A 24,379-nucleotide genomic window follows, 5' to 3' on the forward strand; every position below is an offset into this window, starting at 1 on the left:
GGTTGGGGCAAGATCTTTTGGCCAGACCGATGGAGCAAGCACGGACATAGACAGTCAGAAAAAGCATTAATTGAGACTGATGGACTGGTGGGGTCAAGAAGTGGTAGGACTTTGTCTGAACAGCACTGTTAGTTAATGAATGAAGAGTAACAGTGGACAAAGGGTCAGCAAAACTGATGATGGAGCTGTAGAACTGATAATCGCACACCAGCCAAAGCATGGACTGTGCAGGGCTGAAAGCGAGAGAGTACTGTTAAATCTGGATTAGTGGTCCACTGACAGGCCAGTGAAACTGGAGGGGTATGGTGTCTTTAAAACCAGGAGAAGCATTGTTGGCTTGGGGATTGGGGGACTGTATAGAAGAGGTGGCACATTTTTCATGTAGTTCGTAGAGCGATTTTGGTTCATCAACCACAGCTTCTAGACTGAGCTCAAAGGTACAGCATATAAAACATTGAAACATGTTGTTTAACAAAATCGGAAAGAGTTAGCTTGTTTGCTCAAGTGGATCTCCACTGGGACCAGATCATACAATTTCAAATACTTTAAGGAACTCTTCAAGTACTTTAAGGAACCACTCATAAGAAGTGCATCAGACTTCGCTTGGGGAGTGCAATCACTAATGCATTTCATGATAAATAAATTTGTAAGCTTGTATGAAGTGAATGCATCTCATAGTGTGGTGGGAAGGTTTGGTCTCCATCTTTGTCTTTGGGGTCTGTTTTGGACAATTTAACGCTGTAGTTGCCTTTTTATTTTATTTTTACTGCGTGTACCTGCTAACGAAGATGGCTGGTGCCGTTCTGAGTGAAAACTGTTTTTGTCTATGTACAGTTGAAGTCGGAAGTTTACATACACTTAGGTTGGAGTCATTAAAACCCGTTTTTCAACCACTCCACAAATTTCTTTTTAACAAACTATAGTTTTGGCAAGTCGGTTAGGCCATCTACTTTGTGCATGACACAAGTAATTTTTCCAACAATTGTTTACAGACAGATTATTTCACTTATAATTCACTGTATCACAATTCCAGTGGGTCAGAAGTTTACATACACTAAGTTGACTGTGCCTTTCAACAGCTTGGAAAATTCCAGAAAATGATGTCATGGCTTTAGAAGCTTCTGATAGGCTAATTGACATCATTTTAGTCAATTGGAGGTGTACCTGTGGATGTATTTCAAGGCCTACCTTCAAACTCAGTGCCTCTTTGCTTGACATCATGGGAAAATCAAAATAAATCAGCCAAGGCCTCAGAAAAAATATTGTAGACCTCCACAAGTCTGGTTCATCCTTGGGAGCAATTTCCAAACGCCTGAAGGTACCACGTTCATCTGTACAAACATAGTACGCAAGTATAAACACCATGGGACCACGCAGCCGTCATACAGCTCAGGAAGGAGACGCGTTCTGTCTCCTAGAGATGAACGTACTTTGGTGCGAAAAGTGCAAATCAATCCCAGAACAACAGCAAATGACCTTGTGAGGATGCTGGAGGAAACGGGTACAAAAGTATCTATATCCACAGTAAAACGAGTCCTATATCGACATAACCTGAAAGGCCGCTCAGCAAGGAAGAAGCCACTGCTCCAAAACCGCCATAAAAAAGCCAGACTACGGTTTGCAACCGTACATGGGGACAAAGATCGTACTTTTTGGAGAAATGCCCTCTGGTCTGATGAAACAAAAATAGAACTGTTTGGAAAAAGGGGGTGGCTTGCAAGCCAAAGAACACCATCCCAACCGTGAAGCACGGGGGTGGCAGCATCATGCTGTGGAGGTGCTTTGCTGCAGGAGGGACTGGTGCACTTCACACAATAGATGGCATCAAGAGGAAGGAAAATTATGTGGATATATTGAAGCAACATCTCAAGACATCAGTCAGGAAGTTAAAGCTTGGTCACAAATGGGTCTTCCAAATGGACAATGACCACAAGTATACTTCCAAAGTTGTGGCAAAATGGCTTAAGGACAACAAAGTCAAGGTATTGGATTGGCCATCACAAAGCCCTGACCTCAATCCTATAGAACATTTGTGGGCAGAACTGAAAAGGCGTGTGCGAGCAAGGAGGCCTACAAACCTGACTCAGTGACACCAGCTCTGTCAGGAGGAATGGGCCAAAATTCACCCAACTTATTGTGGGAAGCTTGTGGAAGGCTACCCGAAACGTTTGACCCAAGTTAAACAATTTAAAGGCAATGCTACCAAATACTAATTGAGTGTATGTAAACTTCTGACCCACTTGGAATGTGATGAAAGAAATAAAAGCTGAAATAAATAATTCTCTCTACTATTATTCTGACATTTCACATTCTTAAAATAAAGTGGTGATCCTAACTGACCTAAGACAGGGAATCTTTACTAGGATTAAATGTCAGGAATTGTGAAAAACTGAGTTTAAATGTATTTGGCTAAGGTGTATGTAAACTTCCGACTTCAACTGTATAAGCTATAAATATCCCAGTGCTTAAGATGTTCACAGGGGTATACTACGTAGCGGGATTGAGGAGCTAACTTTGCTCAGTTCTGAGTTCAACTTGGGATAACCGTTGACACAAAGGTGGCTCACCTTTTAGCCAGGCCAATTTCTATGGCAACGAATACTTCAGCTCTAACCTGTTAACTCCACTTTATCCTGAATGAAGTCACTGGACTGCGAGTTGAGGACCAATTAAATCAGATTCCCTCCCTCTCACAAAGACTGCATTGTCATCCCTTCATCTGGATAATATTTTATGTTATTTTATGTAAAAGTAAGTAATATTCAAAGACCTGTCACACTACATATTTAGTAATGTCAGGATGCATTTGAAACTTCACGTGTAGTAAAACCTTCGTATGACTTAATACAATTATTTTATCAATAGTGGGGTAAAAAGGGTCCTTGTTCATCGATAAGCACAAAGGCTGCATTAACACGTAATAAAAGAAAGACAGCACGTCTAATAGCCTTTGTCTCACCATAGCCTGAATTTGCAGGATAACTTTTCTTACACGCAGTTACTAGCTTGGCTTGAGTTAGCAACAAGTGTGGGATCAATATCCACCTTCGTGACATGAGTTGGAATGTGAAGCTAACTGAAGCTGGCTAGCTTTAGAAAATCCTGAGTAGATCTAGCTAGTGTCGTAGTATACCCCTTCGTTCTTTAGGAAATCTGGCTATGAAAGTCTAGTTACTGGAGTTTTGACTGCTACCAATTTGTACAGCAGCACTGACTGAAATGCATGTCGTTTTTTAGGATCTCTTTCTTCAAAGGTAATTGAGATTTATAGTAAGGCAATATTGGTGAATCATAGAATAATGTGTTGACACTGTCGCTGAGAAACATCCCCTCCTAGAAAGAAACAGGCCATGTTTTGGATCTTGTCAAAACATGACTTGAGAAAAGTGTACAGGATTTTGGCTGATTGCCTCACGAGCCAGGTGACACGGGTCATGCTACTGTTGCGATGCCAACACGCTCTCACTAACCTGAAGGAGCCACGGTCGGAAAGAATCCTGCTTACCCTGGCGACTCCAATTACATGTTCCCTCCCGAAACCATCATGTGAACTCTTGAGACGCTCCTGGGATCGGTTACTGTTGGCCTGCCACACTATGTCCATGGCACATTCCACATTCCACAGCCATGTCCCTGTCATAAGCAATAACCTGCCTCTGTGTGGACACCACCCTAATTATTGTACTGTTCTCTCGCTTTGTATGTAGCTTTACATACTGTATACAGCTTTACATTCTCTCTCTCCCTCTCTCTTTGCGGTGGTCTATCATGTTTTATCGCTCTGTTTCCCAATGTCACTCCTATTTATTTTATTCTTTACCTTTCTGTCCCTGATTCCTGGTTCCTCTCCTCTCCTCCATTGCGCTGGCTGCTCCTCCTGTGGTGTTAATATATAGATCTATCAGGTTCAGAAGGTAGGCTTCTTGCTTCTTGTCCCCCCCCCCACACACACACACATTTTCTGTACTGTTTTTCTACTTTCAGTATCATCTTATCAGTAGTAAACATTATTGTCAGTTTTTTTTTCTTTAGTTTAGACATGCATTCCAGTATAAATTTGTTAGTTATTTGTTACAGCAATTTATATGCAATATAAAGTCACCATGGTTTAGACCATGGTTTAGACTACTTAGTACATATAGCTAGATAATAATGATTGTTCGATGAGCTGTGAATCTCCACCCTTCCTTCCTCTCCTCTCACGCTCTTTCCTCAGAAATATTACGGCTTGGACAACAAATCAGACAAAGTAGACAGTGAATGGGGACACATCGAACAATGGATGGTACAGTCACCCCCTAGTTATGGGAGTCAATAACAAGAATGAATCTTTGACAAACTAAGCATCGTTAATGAATTAGCTGTACTAACAGTTGTGGAATAATAGCTTGTTTGAATAATGCATGAAGGTAATTCACTATCACTCTTTTTCAATATTCAAAGCTGTTAATAATGCCAGCGAGGCCGCGGTATGTTGTGAATGTTCTTAGCCAAGAGGAATAGCTGAGATTTAAAACCTATATGGCATTTTCTTTTCGTCTTTATTTGAGAGACTTTTGTGTGCAATATACCTTTAGCTTACGAATTCTAGAGTGTATTGTTGATTTATTAGGCCGCATATCTAATGATAATCCACATAATTGATGTGCATGTTGAATGGGTTTGGAACTGCATGTCCTTCTATCCCTTTCGTGTAGACTGCATGGATTGTGATGATCCCCTTGACTGCCAAGCGGCAGTCTTATTCTTGCAGTTTTCCTGGATGCTTCAGATTCACAAGACTGGACACTGTGTAACATAGGTCTCTCCTGTCATTGTGTTTTTAAAAGACAAATGCTGAATTATGTGAAGGTATTGGATAACAATACCAAGTAACCAACCACAGCATGTAGCAGTGATGAGAGCTACAGTTGCAGGACAGGAGCTAATCGCTGTGTGTGTGTGTGTGTGTGTGTGTGCGTACCTGTGTGTGCGTGTAACCATGTCTGCCTGAGTGGTTGGGTGACAGGATCAGTATCTATGGCCACAGTGATGTGTTGAACTGGATGCATGGCTGCTAAGGGAATGGATGCAGTGCACTTGACCATTGATAATTGTTCACTTTCAAAGGTTAGCAGGCAATTACCCTTCACTTTCAATTCTCCTCAGTTTAATAGCCACAGTTGAATTGGAAAAGGTGTGGGAAAAAAGTGAGGGAAAAAAGTATTTGATCCCCTGCTGATTTTGTATGTTTGCCCACTGACAAAGAAATGATCAGTCTATAATTTTAATGGTAGGTTTATTTGAACAGTGAGAGACAGAATAACAACAAAAAAATCCAGAAAAACGCATGTCAAAAATGTTATAAATTGATTTGCATTTTAATGAGGGAAATAAGTATTTGACCCCCTCTCAATCAGAAAGATTTCTGGCTCCCAGGTGTCTTTTTTATACAGGTAACGAGCTGAGATTAGGAGCACACTCTTAAAGGGAGTGCTCCTAATCTCAGCTTGTTACCTGTATAAAAGACACCTGTCCACAGAAGCAATCAATCAATCAGATTCCAAACTCTCCACCATGGCCAAGACCAAAGAGCTCTCCAAGGATGTCAGGGACAAGATTGTAGACCTACACAAGGCTGGAATGGGCTACAAGACCATCACCAAGCAGCTTGGTGAGAAGGTGACAACAGTTGGTGCGATTATTCGCAAATGGAAGAAACACAAAAGAACTGTGAATCTCCCTCGGCCTGGGGCTCCATGCAAGATCTCACCTCGTGGAGTTGCAATGACCGTGAGAACGGTGAGGAATCAGCCCAGAACTACACGGGAGGATCTTGTCAATGATCTCAAGGCAGCTGGGACCATAGTCACCAAGAAAACAATTGGTAACACACTACGCCGTGAAGGACTGAAATCCTGCAGCGCCCGCAAGGTCCACCTGCTCAAGAAAGCACATATACATGCCCGTCTGAAGTTTGCCAATGAACATCTGAATGATTCAGAGGAGAACTGGGTGAAAGTGTTGTGGTCAGATGAGACCAAAATGGAGCTCTTTGGCATTAACTCAACTCGCTGTGTTTGGAGGAGGAGGAATGCTGCCTATGACCCCAAGAACACCATCCCCACCTTCAAACATGGAGGTGGAAACATTATGCTTTGGGGGTGTTTTTCTGTTAAGGGGACAGGACAACTTCACCGCATCAAAGGGACGATGGACGGGGCCATGCACCGTCAAATCTTGGGTGAGAAACTCCTTCCCTCAGCCAGGGCATTGAAAATGGGTTGTGGATGGGTATTCCAGCATGACAATGACCCAAAACACACGGCCAAGGCAACAAAGGAGTGGCTCAAGAAGAAGCACATTAAGGTCCTGGAGTGGCCTAGCCAGTCTCCAGACCTTAATCCCATAGAAAATCTGTGGAGGGAGCTGAAGGTTCGAGTTGCCAAACGTCAGCCTCGAATCCTTAATGACTTGGAGAAGATCTGCAAAGAGGAGTGGGACTAAATCCCTCCTGAGATGTGTGCAAACCTTGTGGCCAACTACAAGAAACGTCTGACCTTTGTGATTGCCAACAAGGGTTTTGCCACCAAGTACTAAGTCATGTTTTGCAGAGGGGTCAAATACTTATTTCCCTCATTAAAATGTAAATCAATTTTTAACATGCGTTTTTCTGGATTTTTTTGTTGTTATTCTGTCTCTCACTGTTCAAATAAAACTACCATTAAAATTATAGACGGATCATTTCTTTGTCAGTGGGCAAACGTACAAAATTAGCAGGGGATCAAATACTTTTTTCCCTCACTGTACATGCTAGAAGTCCTCCTTTGGAATAATTGTGTGTATGAGTTTTTGCATGTAAGTGTGCCCTTGTGTGAGTTTGAATTTGGGTGTGTTTGGGTGCTTGCTGAAACCCCTCTCTGACATGCCTATATGAACATCTATGTTGACCTTGTCCTATGTGTTTCATCCTTCCCTCTCCCCCCTGTCATTTGAACCTTGACATCTCTACCTGTGTCCTATTTTCCTTTTTCATTCCTCCAGGAGGACAGTGAGAGGTACTCTCGCCCCTCACAGAGACATACCTCGGTGTGTATTCCTCTCCCCCTATCCACCATCTCTCTTTACACCTTCCTCTCTCCATCATCTGAAAAAAAAGCAGCTTTCATTTCTTTGAACAGTGACTTGATACCTTGGAAACTCAGGTGCTGGAGAGTCACAATGTCAAAAGGCTTTTGTTCCGGTCAGAAACTGATCCACTTGATTCAAGTGATGATGATATTAGTCTCCTATCAGTCAATACACTCCAAGTTCCAATATCCAATCCATACTAGCATACTATTTAGTATGGGTTGATTGGCAATATTTTCCCTTATATCATATAGTATGCTTGTTGGGATATACAGTGGGGTCCGAAATTATTGACACCCTTGATAAAGATGAGCAAAAATTACTGTATTAAATAAATAATTTAAATACTGAGCTATATTGTATGCTCAAAAAAATAGGGAAATTATTTTATACTAATACAATTGCTCAGAGAAAGAGATTTTGTTTAACAAGTAATACTTTTTTTCTCAAAAAGATAAGGGTCAAAATTATTGCCACTCCGGTTTTCAATACCTTACCTTGCGAGGATAACGGCACTGAGCCTTTTCCTAAAATGTTTTATGAGTTGGAGAACACATTGGGACCATTTCTCCATACAGAATCCTTCCAGATCCTTGATACATTTTGTCTGCGTTTATGGACTGCCCTCTTTAATTCAAAAAGGTTTTCAATGGGTTTCAAGGCCGGAGACTGAGATGGCCATTGCAAATTGTGGATTTTGTGGACAATTAACAATTTATTTGTGGATGTTGATGTGTGCTTGGGGTTATTGTCTTGCTGGAAGATTCACTTGAACCTAGTTTCAGACTTCTGACAGAGGCAAACTGGGTAAACTTCATGACCTTAACAAGGGCCCGGGACCAGTGGAAGAAAAATAGCCCCATAACGTCAAAGATCCACCACCATATTTTAACGGTAGGTATGGGGTTCTTTTCTGCTCATGCATTCTCATTTTGACGCCAAATCCACCGCAGGAGTGAGTGGCCAAAGAGCTCTATTTTCATGTCATCCAACAAATGTAAATCCTGGAGTTTGCTAAATAGCTTTGGCACTTGGATTGGAACTGGTGCTTAGGTCAGATGACATGAAAATAGAAACCCGTTGAAAACCTGTGGTTTGAATTGAAGAGGGCAGTCTATAAGCGCAGACAAAGGATATCAAGGATCTGGAAGGATTCTGTATGGAGGAATGGTCTAAGATCCCTCCCAATATGTTCTCCAACTCATGAAACATTTTAGAAAGAGGCTGTGCCGTTATCCTCAAGGTGAAGTATTGGAAACAGAGGTGTCAATAATTTTGACCACTAACTTTTTGAGAGAAAAAAAACAATACTCGTTAAAGACATGCTCCGGAACTTTGGCGACGACTAAGTATTTTTCAAACCTCACGCTTTGGGCTGGATGTGTCAATGTGTAGTTCATACATGCATCATCTATAAGCAGAATTACTGTCTTAACTCAATTAGCCACGAAATCCCTAGTTTGAAAGCAAATGTTTTTCTAGAAGGTGTGCTGCTCCATTTTCCCCCGCGTGGGCCAGCCCCCTAGCAATTCCAGTTGTAGCCAATGCGGTTCAGCCCTTCGCCATTTGAGTGACATCTAGCAAGAGGCACATCATGCACCCACAGCAGAGCGAAAGAAAGACCAATGATGTGGTGCACATATCTGCACAAGTGACATATTACGCAATTGTCGGGGACCACTTTTGGCTTGTGAGCGCTACTTTCAGAACTACTGGCTAAAAAGTATACAAAAGTACCGGAGAATCTCTTTAAACAACATCTCTTTCTCTGAGCAATTATATTAGTATAAATAGTATAATTTCCCAATCTTTTTGAGCATACAATATAGCTCAGTAATTATTTATCATTAATCATTTTTGCTCATCTTTATCAAGGGTGCCAATAATTTCAGACCCCACTGTCATTCACAAGTAATTCAGTGCCCACTCTGACTCCACTGCCCTGGGCCATTGAGCTGTGTGCTCAGGCACATTATCTGGGCTGTACAGCCAGTTGGGGAGCACATAGAAAGAGGTCAAAGGTCACAGTCAAGTCATTTACAGATGGAGGAGAGAGAAAATAATTTCTGCAGTGGTTCAGTGAACCATGTTAAACACCAGGGTTGGGGTGAAATTACATTTCAATTCAGGGAGTAAACTGAAATTCAATTTTCCTCATTGTGTTTCAAAAAATGTATTTGAATTTCAGTTTATTTCTTAAATTGACTGTTAAACCACATGTGAATATTAAACCTTTTTTCCCCAAGTACAGATGTTGTACTGGACAATCGAAGAACAACTACTTATTCTTAGATTTTTTTGTTTCCCACACAGATCTCAGACGATGATGAGCGGATGTCTGTGGGCAGCCGAGGCAGTGTGAGGGTCAGTATCACTCAAACGCCGCCATCTTTGTTTTCAATCCAATTGCAGAATTTCTGACTATTGGTAAAGAGGCTTGAGGTAGAAGTTGCCCCTAAACACAGATCTAGGATCAGATTTTCCAGTTACAAATCCTAACTGTAACCATTAGGGACAGTAAACCAGTAGTGGTTAGGGCAATTTCTACCAACTTGTGTAAAGAGGTAAGCATGAGTGTTTCCATAGCTGCTCAGAAGGGGGTAACATGTACAACCATCATTTGGTACTTAAACCCTTGGTGACAATGCTCTTATGTCTTTGGGCAGTCGGATCTTGATGCAATAGGGGCCTACGGAAGAGGGGTAAGAGTTATGAGATTAACCTGGAGTGATTATCTAACCTTACTGCATGCCATAATGGTCTTTGTCAGTTTTTAGTAAAAACATTTAGTTGTTAGTTTACCATTTAAACTCTATTCAGAGCAAGGCAATGATGGAGTACCAAAACATGACAGTCCTCTTAGGAGAAAATCAAGTATACCAGGATCAGGCACCAACCATGTAGTTTTGTCCCTTAGCGACAGCAAAATAGTTTCACAGGAAAGCCTACAAATTGTTGGGTAGATGTTGGCTCATTATTTACATTGTTAACTCATCGATTTGATTAACTGCAGACGTGATAGTTACGAATCGTGGTTTAATGTGTGTTGGGAAGATTGCAATGCATTTTTAACCTATCCAGTCTTTGGTTTGTGTGTCTGTGTGTGCCTGTGTGTGTCACAAACATTTGCATGGACAACTTATTGTAGCGTGTTGTTCAGACATGGTGTGTACTCAGTGGAGAAAGTTGGCATGAATGTGTGATGACACAAAGTCTGACTAATTGACGTTTGTGTTCTAAAGTTGTGTTGCATGTTCTATTTAAGCAATAAGGCCAGAGGGGGTGTGGTATATTGGCCATATACCACAAACCCCAGAGGTGCCTTATTGCTATTATAAACTGGTTACCAACGTAATCAGAGCAGTACAAATAACTGTTTTGTCATACCCGTGGTATACAGTCTGATATACAACGGCTGTCAGCCAATCAGCATACAGGCCTCGAACCACCCAGTTTATAATACTATTTACCATCTGAACCACTAATGATTGCCCTTCTGAGGCATGTGCTTCAAAGCTTAATAACCCTAAACAAGCACTTGCCTTAGATGTTTATTTAATCAAACCATAATTAGCTTGTTCGGTTACATTATTTAGTCATCTTGGGTGTTAGTATGGTTAATTTCTTCAGTGGACTACTATGTTTGTCCCTGGCTAGTGTGATGGAGTAAATCGACTGTTATAGAGCTGGCTAGCCTGACTGCCAACTGTCTGTTCCAACACAAACACAATTAGCATCCTAAATGGCACCCTATTCCCTTTATAGTGACTACTTTTGACCAGGACACATAGGGCTCTGGTCAAAAATAGTGCACTATATAGTGAATAGGGTGCCATTTGGGACTTATCACAGACTCTGCACTCTTTTAGGCACTGTTGTCTGAGTTCTCATAGAGAATTGTTTTATGGTGGGTAATCATGGAAAATATTGTAGTGTTAAAGAACTGTAGTTGAGTGAGACATAAATCCATAAAGGGAGACGCACGTTTTTAAAACCGAAAAAGGTCTAGGCCTAGTTGTCAGTTTGGGGTTTTCTTGGCTGATGCAATGGTTTGCTTGTTTGACCCAAACCAGAAAGTAACGTGTGGCTAATGTCTTTATCAGTTGTTTGGTGATGATGGGAATCAATAACCACGTTTTTATGCGAGTAAAGTCATACCGTATAAAGAAAATGAGGACAGCTGTGATGGAAACAGGAAGTTTCGGTACAATTTTATAAATGCCGACAGATCATTTGTTCGTTTGACATGGTGGGATCTTTTTGTGTCCTTAAAATGTATTATGCAAGAAATGGCAGTGGAGTCACATAGTGTATAGTCCTCCCACTACGACTCGGGAAACCATGCAGTTTATTAGGCTACAGATTAAATTAATTATGATGAACATCACAGGGTGGTGAAAGTGCACAGTGATCTTCATGCTCCTTTCCAATAAATATTGAGGGTCTTATTCTGGTGACATGATGATCGACGCTTGACTGCCGTTTGACAAAAAAAAATATTTTCTCCATAATAATATCATCATGTAGACTAGCCTACCCGCACTGTATCTGCTGTTGGCTAGAGCGCACGTGCCAAGACCAGAGTAGGCACATTTTACTATTTAAAGCAACAGTTTTTGTGATAAAACTATTGGTAGAGTTTATTTTTATTCAGTACATGAAAATGTAAGTGAAGAAGTACATTTAGTGTGCACTATGTCATCACGCACTGATTTTTATCTGCAACAAGTCCGTTTTGTGGAAACACACCACTGGTGGGAAAATTAGCATATTTTCTTTATGCGGATTTTAGAATATTCACATTAAAATCTGTTGCCCCATCCTGTCTTGCGCATGTGTTGTATTTTTTCTGTGACATTAATTTGACATATCAGTAATTCGTGGGTGTGGCTCCATGTATGCTGTTTCCATGATGGCTTTTCCCATGGGCGGAGAGGCGTCCTGACACACACCTTTACCCTCCTCTCCTCAATCCCCCTCTATCAGGGCTCCTCCTCCCTTTCACAGGAGAAGGACAAGAAGTCCAAGAAAAAGAAGAAACACAAACACAAAGATCGAGACGTATGTAAAGACTATGACCGTTACGAGTAGCCCAAATTGAAAAATGATTGCTGTTTTTTTGCTCATTTGCATGTCTTTTGTCCCTTACAGAGCAACGGCTATGACAATGAGTACAGTGCTATATCCAGTCGGGTTAGTAGTGTGTCTTTAACCTGTAGTACCTGGCTAGTCTCCAGCAGGGTAAATGGATGAATGCCAATAGGTTCAAGTGGACATGTTTAAAGTTGATTTCAGTTAAATGATTGCTGACGAAATGTGTGTGTTTACTACGTACGCATTGAGGGATTTTCACGATACTGGGGTTTCCATACCACCCAATTCCATACTGTTTGTTTCCGTATTCCTTATTCCATCAGTAGACTGTTTATATTGACAAAAAGGTCATTCTTGACCACACTGAACTATTCCCAAGATACTTGCAGTTTCTTGACTGTTTCGTTTTGTTCAAATTCGGCTTCAGTTAGGGTAGTTCTGGTTATTATTTTGCAGGCAGGGGGGTGCCGTGTAGCATGGTGTGCTGTAGTTAAGAGCCCTGCAGTTAATTAGGCTTTATCTCTCTCTCTCTCCTCTTCACCCACTCTCAGAGCTCCAGACTCGTTGATGAGAGCACTAGCAGGGTCTCTCGCTCCTCCAGACTAGATCTGCAGCCGGTGGGTTCCCTCTCTTCCTCTTTCCCTCTTTCTTTCTTTTAGAGTTCTGGCAATAGCCCTACTGCCAATAAGGAACCATTTGAATTCAATCATTTGAACTGTATAAGATAGAGTTAACTCCGCAAGTTCCGCTTTCTAAGGGCATGAATTGAGGCAGAAATGTGGAGTGTTTGGTAGCAGTCTTTTCTTTAATGTTGTTGTAGACACCAGGGGTTATCTCTCCCTCTCCTCCTCACCCACTCTCAGAGCTCCAGACTCAGTGATGAGAGCATTAGCAGGGTCTCTCGCTCCTCCAGACTGGACCTGCAGCCAGTGGGTGTTGTGTGACTGACTATGCATTAACACTTTGGTGTTAACTACTGAATGCTAGATTCCACTTCTGACCCCAAATGTATTGAGCGATATGTGTATCTTACTTTATACTCACTCCTCCCTCTTCTTCTCTCTTTCTCCGCATGGCTTGTCCACTAGCCATTGACTCAAGTGATATCTGCAAGTCTGACTCCTCTCACCCAGTGTGTTGTTTTTTTCTTCCAGTTCATCTGGGTGTTTTTTGTTGCTGTAACACTCTCTTTAGAGTAGCAGCCTTTAGCTTTAAATGGAGATATGTTCTCTTGTTCAGTATTTATGCCAAATGTATTTATGCCAAAAGTGTGTTTGACATGAATTTGGCTTAGTATGAGTCGGCATGGTTTCATTTATCACTATTGAAACTTTGGAAAGACACTATAAATTTGTGTGAATGTGAAATTACAGCTGCAAAAATAATGGTCATGGACAGAGACACCCCTTGAATTCATTATATACACTGAGTGTACAAAACATTATGAACATCTGCTCTTTCCACAACATAGATTGACCAGGTGATTGATGTCACTTGTTACATTTTTAAGCCTTGACAGTTGTGGCATGGATTGCGTATGTGTGCCATTCAGAGGGTGAATGGGCAAGACAAAAGATTTAAGTGGCTTTGAATGGGGTATGGTAGTATGTGCCAGGCGCACCGGTTTGAGTGTGTCAAGAATTGAAACGCTGCTTGTTTTTTCACGCTCAACAGTTTCCCATGTGTATCAAGAATGGTCCACCACCCAAAGGACATCCAGCCAACTTGACACAACTGTGGGAGCATTGGAGTCAACATGGGCCAGCATCCCTGTCGAAATCTTTCGACACCTTATAGAGTCCATGCCCTGGCGAATTGAGGCTGTTCTGAGGGCAAAAGAGGGTGCAACTGGGGGCAAGAGGGTGTTCCTAATGTTTTGTACATTCCGTGTACGTTCTGTAGTGTTGTTGTGTGGAGTGCCACTGAATGGTATTGTCATTGGCCGTTTGCCTTTACATCAAAACACATATCGACTAAGGTTTCTTAGTCATTTCTGTTTCCTCTCTCTTGCTGTGTTGCTTGTTTCTCTTTCAATCCCTCCCCCTCTCCCTCTTTCCCTCATCTTAGGCATCCTATGCTTCCTCTGACCTTAACAGCAACAATGGTCTGTCCTCTTCTAGGCAACGGCTTTCTTCCTACGAGGTCTGTTCACACACACGCATGCATGGGCACACACCCACACACATATACTTAAAATCCTATATCAAGGCAATATTACCTCTCCTGAGGCGTGCACTCCCAGAACTGCTCCCAGATCAGTTTTTGCAGTCTTGCCAACATGTTGGGCGTGACAATTACCGTTGTAGTTGGCAAGGCGGCACATACAGATCTTGGACCAGGCTAGATCACATGGTCTTAACATTGTTGTTACCCAGGCACTAACTACAGTGTGAATACATGTTGTGACAAGTATTCTTACCCCCTCCCTACTATACCCACACTCCATTTAGTCATCCGGGCTACTCAGCCAGATCTCCTACCGGCGCCATCACAGGGTTTGTGATGCCATTCATTAGTGTGACATTTGACCCCACCCATTATGATACTTAATATGCTACCTGTAACACATGCGTTGCTCACCAATGTGCCTATTGTCACCTGAAAGACACGGTTTTTATCACAAGATCATCTTGAAAATAAGCACTCTAGTACTTTTTTAGTTTCATAGTGTAACCAATGGCTATAGGAGCCATTCTGTAATTATCAAGAAGTTCTGATCGCACTTATAGTAGCAACAATTTACTTTTGGGTGTTTGGATTTTACTGGAGAAGTTACTGTGCACTGAAGAAGCGGCTATGATTATGTCACTGTGTCGTGTGGACTAGCAAATATGTCTCTGAGAGCACTGCTGCGAATATCGTTATGTTGTTTCAATCCTGTTTGTGTGTGTGTGTGCGCCTGCGTGTGTGTGTGTGTGTGACGTCCGATCCCACCCCTGCAGGGCTCTTTATATGAGGACAGTCTGTACAGTGGGGCTCGACGGGTCACCGGCTCCAGCTCTCGTGTAAGCCTCCCAATGCATTGTGGGATTGTGTTTGTGTGTGTGGCAGTAAACCCACGTGTCCTTACCTTGTAACATCTTATATCCCCTCTGCACCTAATAGATGACTAATAGGTCACTAACCTTTCCGTTTGAGTACTCAACCGAAAGATTGATAGGAATATTTTCTTCCGGGCCTATAATTTGAGATAGAGTTGAGGAAATTGCTTCACTAATTGCAAAGCAAGTGTTTGAATTGGGTTAATACAGTGAGGGGAAAAAAGTATTTGATCCCCTACTGATTTTGTACATTTGCCCACTGACAAAGACATGATCAGTCTATAATTTTAATGGTAGGTTTATTTAAACAGTGAGAGACAGAATAACAACAAAGAAATCCAGAGAAACGCATGTAAAAAATGTTATGAATTGATTTGCATTTTAATGAGGGAAATAAGTATTTGACCCCTCTGCAAAACATGACTTAGTACTTGGTGGAAAAACCCTTGTTGGCAATCACAGAGGTCAGATGTTTCTTGTAGTTGGCCACCAGGTTTGCACACATCTCAGGAGGGATTTTGTCCCACTCCTCTTTGCAGATCTTCTCCAACTCATTAAGGTTTCGAGGCTGACGTTTGGCAACTCGAACCTTCAGCTCCCTCCACAGATTTTCTATGGGATTAAGGTCTGGAGACTGGCTAGGCCACTCCAGGACCTTAATGTGCTTCTTCTTGAGCCACTCCTTTGTTGCCTTGGCTGTGTGTTTTGGGTCATTGTCATGCTGGAATACCATCCACGACCCATTTTCAGTGCCCTGACTGAGGGAAGGAGGTTCTCACCCAAGATTTGACGGTACATGGCCCTGTCCATCGTCCCTTTGATGCGGTGAAGTTGTCCTGTCCCCTTAGCAGAAAAACACCCCCAAAGCATAATGTTTCCACCTCCATGTTTGACGGTGGGGATGGTGTTCTTGGGGTCATAGGCAGCATTCCTCCTCCTCCAAACACGGCGAGTTGAGTTGATGCCAAAGAGCTCGATTTTGGTCTCATCTGACCACAACACTTTCACCCAGTTCTCCTCTGAATCATTCAGATGTTCATTGGCAAACTTCAGACGGGCCTGTATATGTGCTTTCTTGAGCAGGGGGACCTTGCTGGCGCTGCAGGATTTTAGTCCTTCACGGCATAGTGTGTTACCAATTGTTTTCTTGGTGACTATGGTCCCATCTGCCTTGAGATCATTGACAAGATCCTCCCGTGTAGTTCTGGGCTGATTCCTCACTGTTCACATGATCATTGCAACTCCACTAGGTGAGATCTTGCATGGAGCCCCAGGCCGAGGGAGATTGACAGTTCTTTTGTGTTTCTTCCATTTGCGAATAATCGCACCAACTGTTGTCACCTTTTTACCAAGCTGCTTGGCGATGGTCTTGTAGCCCATTCCAGCCTTGTGTAGGTCTACAATCTTGTCCTTGACATCCTTGGAGAGCTCTTTGGTCTTGGCCATGGTGGAGAGTTTGGAATCTGATTGATTGCTTCTGTGGACAGGTGTCTTTTATACAGGTAACAAGCTGAGATTAGGAGCACTTCCTTTAAGAGTGTGCTCCTAATCTCAGCTCGTTACCTGTATAAAAGACACCTGGGAGCCAGAAATCTTTCTGATTGAGAGGGGGTCAAATACTTATTTCCCTCATTAAAATGCAAATCAATTTATAACATTTTTGACATGTGTTTTTCTGGATTTTTTTGTTGTTATTCTGTCTCTCACTGTTCAAATAAACCTACCATTAAAATTATAGACTGATCATTTCTTTGTCAGTGGGCAAACGTACAAAATCAGCAGGGGATCAAATACTTTTTTCCCTCACTGTATGTGTGTGTAGGGCATGTCTGTGAGTAACTGGAATGTATGACAGGTGTGTTCTGTTCATGGTTATTTTATTAGCATTTGTATGATGTGTTCTGTTTTTCAGTCATGAGTTTTAGTTTCCAGAGTGTGTTTAGCTCTGGTGAAAGTCTGTGTTTGTGCTGTTGATATGACACACATTAACTTTGGCGCTACATTTCAGTTGGTTGGAGCATGGTGCTTGCAGGTTGTGGGTTCAGTTCCCTGTGAATGTTAATGTAGTGCACTGAATAACTCTGTTGGGCTTAGGAGTTCTCTACTTGTCGCCTGGTGTGCGTATGTGAGTGGGTACTGCAGACGTGCACGTGTGTGTTGTGTGCGTTGTGTGCGTGCACACTGATGATGGTGTGTATGTGCCCTCCCCAGCATTCGGAGTACAGTAGTTATCGCGGCAGCAGTTCAAGGGCCTCCTCCAGGGCCAGCTCAGCCCGTGCCAGCCCAGTGGTGAGCTCCCCTCCTCAGTCACACTGTCCAGCCATGGAGCATTAGAGTGGCACGAGCATTTAATCACAAACAGAGTTTTCTTTTACAGTGGACTAGTTATATTGTCTTAAGATTTAAAGGTAGACTCAGCGAAATGACGTTGCCATGAGCAACGATGGAGATATTGAGATGAGCGAGATGCAACATTTCGCTCTCACACAGTTACACACAGGATCTGCGTATGTGTATGTTTCGCTTCACGCTGTGTAAAGCGTGGTAGCCAGGGCACCAAAACAGCAGAGAAGTTAAGACTCGCGCTTCAACGCTCTTAGTAGTTGCAGAAATTGACCCATTATGCTGTTCACTTTTTGCATCTACGTCATATCGCTGAGTCTACCTTTAAAGTAAACCTTCATCGTTTTTGTTTGTTTTATGTATGGTGTTATACGGTGCATTCTGAAAGTCTTTGTCTTTTTCCACATTGTTACGTTACAGCCTCATTCTAAAATGGATTTTAAAAAATATATATCCTCATCAATCTACACACAATACCCCATAATGACAAAGCAAAAACAGGTTTTTAGAATTTCTTGCAAATGTATTAAAACTAAAAAACTGAAATATCAACTTTACATAAGTATTCAGACCCTTTACTCAGTACTTTGTTGTAGCACCTTTGGCAGCGATTACAGCCTCGACTCTTCTTGGGTATGACGCTACAAGCTTGGCACACCTGTATTTGGGGAGTTTCTCCCATTCTTCTCTGCAGATCCTCTCAAGCTCTGTCAGGTTGGATGGGGAGCGTCGCTGCACAGCTATTTTCAGGTTTCTCCAGAGATGTTAGATCGGTTTCAAGTCCGGGCTCTGGCTGGGCCACTCAAGGACATTCAGAGACTTGTCCCGAAGCCACTCCTGCGTTGTCTTGGCTGTGTGCTTAGGGTCGTTGTCCTGTTGGAAGGTGAACCTTCACCCCAGTCTGAGGTCCTGAGCGCTCTGGAACAGGTTTTCATCAAGGAGCTCTCTGTACTTTGCTTTGTTGATCCTTGCCTCGATCCTGACTAGTCTCCCAGTCCATGCCGCTGAAAAACATCCCCACAGCATGATGCTGCCACCACCATGCTTCACCGTAGGGATGGTGCCAGGTTTTCTCCAGACGTGACGCTTGGCATCCAGGCAAAAGAGTTCAATCTTCATTTCATCAGACCAGAGAATCTTGTTTCTCAAGGTCTGAGAGTCCTTACAGTGCCTCATGGCAAACTCCAAGCGGGCTGTCATGTGCCTTTTTCTGAGGAGTGGCTTCCGTCTGGCCACTCTACCATAAAGGCCTGATTGGTGGAGTGCTGCAGAGATGGTTGTCCTTCTGGAAGGTTCTCCCATCTCCACAGAGGAACTCTAAAGCTCTGTCAGAGTGACCATCGGGTTCTTGGTCACCTCCCTGACCAAGGCCCTTCTCCCCCTTGATTGCTCAGTTTGGCCCGGGCGGCCAGCTTTTGGAAGACTCTTGGTGGTTCCAAACTTCTTCCATTTAAGAATGATGGAGGCCACTGTGTTCTTGAGGACTTTCAATGCTGCAGAAATGTTTTGGTACCCTTCCCCAGATTTGTGCCTCGACACAATCCTGTCTCGGAGCTCTACGGACAATTCCTTCGACCTCATGGCTTGGTTTTTGCTCTGACATGCACCGTCAACTGTGGGACCTTATATAGACAAGTGTTTGCCTTTCCAAATCATGTCCAATCAATTGAATTTACCACAGGTGGACTCCAATGAAGTTGTAGAAACATCTCATGGATGATCAATGGAAACAGGATGCTGCGTCATGCCAAAATAAATATTGGATTTGCCCTGTGCTTTGGGATTTGTGTTTTGTTAGACAACAGGGATAGAAATACATAACTTTAGATAAATACTAGAGCTGTGACGGTCATGGAATTTAGGATGGTTACTGGCCAGCCAATTGACTGCAGTCACCGTAATAACAAAAATACAGATTTTTCTCCTCTCCGTTCGTGACTGCATGTGCTGCCATAGAAATACAATTAATAGAACAGGTGTCCGCGTTCAAGTCAATAGTGGTGTAATGGGTGGACTGGCGGCCATTGTGAGTGTACCCATAGGAGCAAAGCAGGGAGCAAAAGCAGGAAGAGTACTCATCAACATGTTATTCAACTCAACTGACATTACAGAGCCACAGTAGTTAACATCATTTGAATTAACATTCTACGTTACCGTGGAATGTAGAATGTTTGCTACAGCATCTTGCTTGTTTCAGAAAGGAGCAACAAAGTTTAATCATGTTGATAAGAGTCCATATTACCGCAGAAATGGACTCAACCACTCAAATAACTGGCCGTCCCGTCTTCAGTCAGCTGTTCGTTCCACACACAAAAAAAGTATATATACAATTTAAACAGTTATGACGGTTATTTTATTTTCCATAACTATCGGTTACGCGGTTATACAGTAATTGTGCCAGCCCTAATAAATACATAACTGGCATCTTTCAGACTGAGATTATTATTGTAACAGACAAGGTGATATCTGAGACCCAGTACAACTTCTTGCTGTACCTCATTTGTGTTGAGAGGTTGCCCAGAAAAGCCTCTGGTTTGAATAGTCAACTCTGGGCAGATATTTTATTAACCAGTGGCAAGAATATGAAGACTAGTTGACATCTGGTATGCTGGGTCATCCTCCCTTAACAAGTAATCTAACTTTAAAGTATTTCTTTACAGGAATTAATTTGCATGTGGGCTACTGTGTCTACTGTTTAGTATGCTCATTATTCTATACAGCTGTAGGCCGATCCTTGTTCCGTTTGACACAGATTCTCCATTTGGCCATGATTGTGTGTTCATTCATACACAAGTTTTGGTTGGAAAGAGGCAGTGTGAGAGATAGGGATTCATACAGTGCCCTACCTGAATATACTTTGTCCTATTGCACTCCCTGGTGGGCCACTAGGATGATGACTGCAACTCTGTGGCCAGCTTCCTGCGCAGCGTGGCCACCAGCAGTGGCCTGCCCAGAGACCTGGATCACATGACCATCCCCAATTTATCCAACGTGAGTGGGGCAGCCCTGCCCGCCCAGAGTCATGCCAGGGCATGGCTGTGTGGTCTCAACTTACATAGAAAGACTGGCTGCTTCTGTGTGGAGTGGAGGGTAGACCTAAAGAGACTAATTACTGTCTGACTTGCTGTGTGAACTGGTAGCCTGGATTGTGCTGTCAACTCCAACTGTATGGTCGTTGTCACACCTGGAAGATGGGTGAGAGGAGACCTTAGAAAGTGCTTTTAGAACTGAAGAGATTTCATCAACAGGGGCACTAGTGAATAAAAAAGATGAATTGCTGTTCTATAGCATGCAGTTGGATGGTGTCTTGTAGATGAAACGAGAGTCTTTGTAGAATGGGACAAATGGGACTAACAACAGTATGGTCTGTGTTGTGGACTAGAACTACCATGAACTATTTTAGAATGTAGGAACTCCTGTAACCAGTATTGATGCTGATTGATACTCATATTGTTCATTTCCCATACCTAACATAGCATACTGAATACTCAGGTACAGTTTGATTGTAATATGTTGCAGTTGTCATATGTGACGGAACATAACAATGAACATTGCAAGGCATTGAAATTCAGACAGCTGTAAAAAAATATATATAATTAGGCATGCACTCTTAACTTACCCAGTAATTGGTGTGTTATAACAACATTTAAACTGCTCATGGTTTATGATTGAATGAAAAGATTACTGACTTCCCCCTACAGCTTGTGAGGGATAATGTGATTAGACAAAGTGGAGTAAGGTAAAACAGTGATGGGGACATTGAGTGTGAATCCAAGGCCTTCCGGCCGCTATTCTAGGCCCTAAAGTCATGATGTGGCCCCTGTTCTAACAGTATCTCCCCGTTATTCCCAGGTGGAGGACAGAGATTACCTGGAAAAGGGATCTCGAGCCGCTTCCACCCTATCAGCAGCCACCCTCGCCTCGCTGGGCGGGTCTTCCTCTCGGAGAGGAAGTGGCGAAACGTCCATCACTGGCGACACAGAAACCTCCATACGAGAGATCAAGGTAAAGGTTACAAAAACATGGGGGTCCTAGCACCATTTTCCATCACTTCCACTCTTTAAGAGCCCATCACTGTACAGCACACACTGCTCTGCACGTCATTCTCTACCTATCATTGTGCTTGTCACATCACCTATCGAACCCTGTCGCAGCATGCTTCTGTCTCTCTCCTCAACCCTGCCACGCTCTTCACCCCAGGAGATTCATGAGCTGAAGGATCAGATCCAAGATGTGGAGTCCAAGTACATGCAGAGCCTCAAAGAAGTCAAGGTACATTACTGGACTGACCCAACGCAACCCAGTCTGAGGCCCTGTTAATATTCATATGATTTTAGTCTTCCCTTCCCTAGCTTTTGAGTTGACCAATGATAGGTTTAGTCTAAACTTTAGACTACCCTACAATTAACCATTAATAGTTTTGCACTTCCTCAGAATTAACCAATGGTAGTTTTAGTTGTCAGTGTTAAAGTACCTGAGAGCCTCCTATTAAGCAATGATTAGTCCTCCTGACTAATATTTAATGAATGTTTTAGAATTATTTTCTTATGTATCCCTTCAGGCTAGATGGCTTGCTTGTCTTTTCCTATGCATTTTTCAGCTTACTTTCAAAGCAGTCAACAAGTTAAGCTGTCCTGATGTCAAATTCAATAACCCCACAGGCATGTAGTAGGCAACTGTTGCTTGTGTCCTAACATCATCACATAATTTCCCTCTGAATACGAATTATGTCCATGGAATTCTATCCATGCCCTCCATTCTCCATGTTTCTGATCGTTCCTCCCAGTTGAAACCATCAGAACGGAGTATAGAGAATGGAAGTGGCAGCGATGTTACAATACCTCCTTGGATATTGGTCTGTGTGAGGGTCTGTGTGTCTTTCAGTCTGTCTGTCTATGTGTCTGTGTTCCCATGTGCATACACCAATGGGCATGTCTTCCTATAGGATACCCTAGTGGAGGTGGAGGAGAAGTACCGCAAGGCCATGGTGTCCAACGCCCAACTGGACAACGAGAAGAACAACCTGATGTACCAGGTGGACACGCTGAAGGACTCGCTCATGGAGCTAGAGGAGCTGCTGTCCGAGTCACGCCGCGAGTACGAGGGGAAGAGCAAGGTATGGGATAGATCAGAGGGAAGGAGAGATGGAGAGGGAGAGAAAGGATAGGGCCAGATCTAGAGAAATATACAATTACAGTAAGATGAAGGGGAAAGTTAGGATAGAAAGAGAAAGGGGTATTGAGGAGGGCGATATTAGGTGGAAACTGGGATTGACATTAGCCAGATGGTACCTTTTGGAAACTATAGGTGCCTATAGTAATGCAATAATGGATGATTATAAACATGAACTGTATATACAGTGCATTCGGAAAGTATTCAGACTCCCATCACTTTTTCCACATTTTGTTACGGTTCAGCCTTATTCTAAAATGGATTAAATTGTTGTTTCCCCCTCATCAATTTACACACAATACCCTATAATGCCAAAGCAAAAAACGTTTTTGAATTTTTTGCAAATGTATTAAAAATAAATAAATAAAATATTACATTTACATACGTTTTCAGACCCTTTACTCAGTACTTTGTTGAAGCCCCTTTGGCAGCGATTACAGCCTCAAGTCTTCTTGGGTATGACGCTACAAGCTTGGCACACCTGTATTTGGGAAGTTTCTCCCATTCTTCTCTGCAGATCCTCTCAAGCTCTGTAAGGTTGGATGGGGAGTGTCGCTGCACAGCTATTTTCAGGTCTCTCCAGAGATGTTCGATTGGGTTGAAGTCCGGGCTCTGGCTGGGCCACTCACGGACATTCAGAGACTTGTCCCGAAGCCACTCCTGCGTTGTCTTGGCTGTTTGCTTAGGGCCGCTGTCCTGTTGGAAGTTGAACCTTCACCCCAGTCTGAGGTTCTGAGCGCTCTGGAGCAGGTTTTTATCAAGGATCTCTCTGTACTTTGCGCCGTTCATCTTACCCTCGATCCTGACTAGTCTCCCAGTCCCTGCCGCTGAAAAACATCCCCACAGCATGATGCTGCCCCCACCATTCTTCACGGTAGGGATGGTTCCAGGTTTCCTCCAGACGTGACGCTTGGAATTCAGGCCAAGGAGTTCAATCTTGGTTTCATCAGACCAGATAATCTTATTTCTCAAGGTCTGAGAGTCCTTTAGGTGCCTTTTGGCAAACTCCAAGCGGGCATGTGCCTTTTACTGAGGAGTGGTTTCCGTCTGGCCACTCTACCATAAAGGCCTGATTGGTGGAGTGCTGCAGTCAGAGTGACCATCAGGTTTTTGGTCACCTCCCTGACCAAGGCCCTTCTCCCCCTTGATTGCTCAGTTTGGCTGGGCGGCCAGCTCTAGGAAGAGACTTGCTGGTTCAAAAATTATTCCATTTAATAATGATGGAGGCCACTGTGTTCCTGGGGACCTTCAATGCTGCAGGAATTTTTTGGTACCCTTCCCCAGATCTGTGCCTCTACAAAATCCTGTCTCGGAGCTCTACGGACAATTCCTTCGACCTCATGGCTTGGTTTTTGCTCTAACATGCACTGTCAACTGTGGGACCTTATATAGACAGGTGTGTGCCTTTCCAAATCATGTCCAATCAATTGAATTTACCACAGGTGGACTCCAATCAAGTTGTAGAAACATCTCAAGGATGATCAATGGAAACCTGAGCTCAATTTCGAGTGTCATAGCAAAGGGTCTGAATACCTATGTAAATAAGGTATTTCTGTTTTTTATTTGTAATACATTTGCAAATATTTATAGAAACCAGTTTTCGCTTTGTCATTATGGGG

General features: G+C 42.8%; 1 protein-coding gene across 15 annotated transcripts in view; it reads left to right on the forward strand.

Moving 5' to 3' along the window:
• Positions 1–24,379, forward strand: part of lrrfip1a (leucine rich repeat (in FLII) interacting protein 1a) — an 86,545-nt gene that overhangs the window by 49,487 nt on the left and 12,679 nt on the right. For 2 of the 15 annotated variants that reach the window (XM_041863055.2, XM_041862957.1), the window contains exons 3-19: positions 3,897–3,914; positions 4,217–4,285; positions 7,024–7,068; positions 9,424–9,474; positions 9,777–9,812; positions 12,097–12,171; positions 12,262–12,303; positions 12,756–12,821; positions 13,068–13,133; positions 14,272–14,346; positions 14,655–14,699; positions 15,147–15,209; positions 17,457–17,534; positions 20,478–20,579; positions 21,441–21,593; positions 21,789–21,860; positions 22,534–22,704. In XM_041863055.2, coding sequence (XP_041718989.1) covers positions 3,897–3,914; positions 4,217–4,285; positions 7,024–7,068; positions 9,424–9,474; positions 9,777–9,812; positions 12,097–12,171; positions 12,262–12,303; positions 12,756–12,821; positions 13,068–13,133; positions 14,272–14,346; positions 14,655–14,699; positions 15,147–15,209; positions 17,457–17,534; positions 20,478–20,579; positions 21,441–21,593; positions 21,789–21,860; positions 22,534–22,704 — 1,227 coding nt within the window. The remainder of the gene's footprint in view (positions 1–3,896; positions 3,915–4,216; positions 4,286–7,023; positions 7,069–9,423; positions 9,475–9,776; positions 9,813–12,096; positions 12,172–12,261; positions 12,304–12,755; positions 12,822–13,067; positions 13,134–14,271; positions 14,347–14,654; positions 14,700–15,146; positions 15,210–17,456; positions 17,535–20,477; positions 20,580–21,440; positions 21,594–21,788; positions 21,861–22,533; positions 22,705–24,379) is intronic. The other 13 variants (XM_041862979.1, XM_041862997.1, XM_041862964.1 and 10 more) reach the window with 13 other exon arrangements.

Source organism: Coregonus clupeaformis, chromosome 4 (genome assembly GCF_020615455.1).
Source record: "Coregonus clupeaformis isolate EN_2021a chromosome 4, ASM2061545v1, whole genome shotgun sequence".
In the NCBI taxonomy this organism is placed as follows: Eukaryota; Metazoa; Chordata; class Actinopteri; order Salmoniformes; family Salmonidae; genus Coregonus; species Coregonus clupeaformis.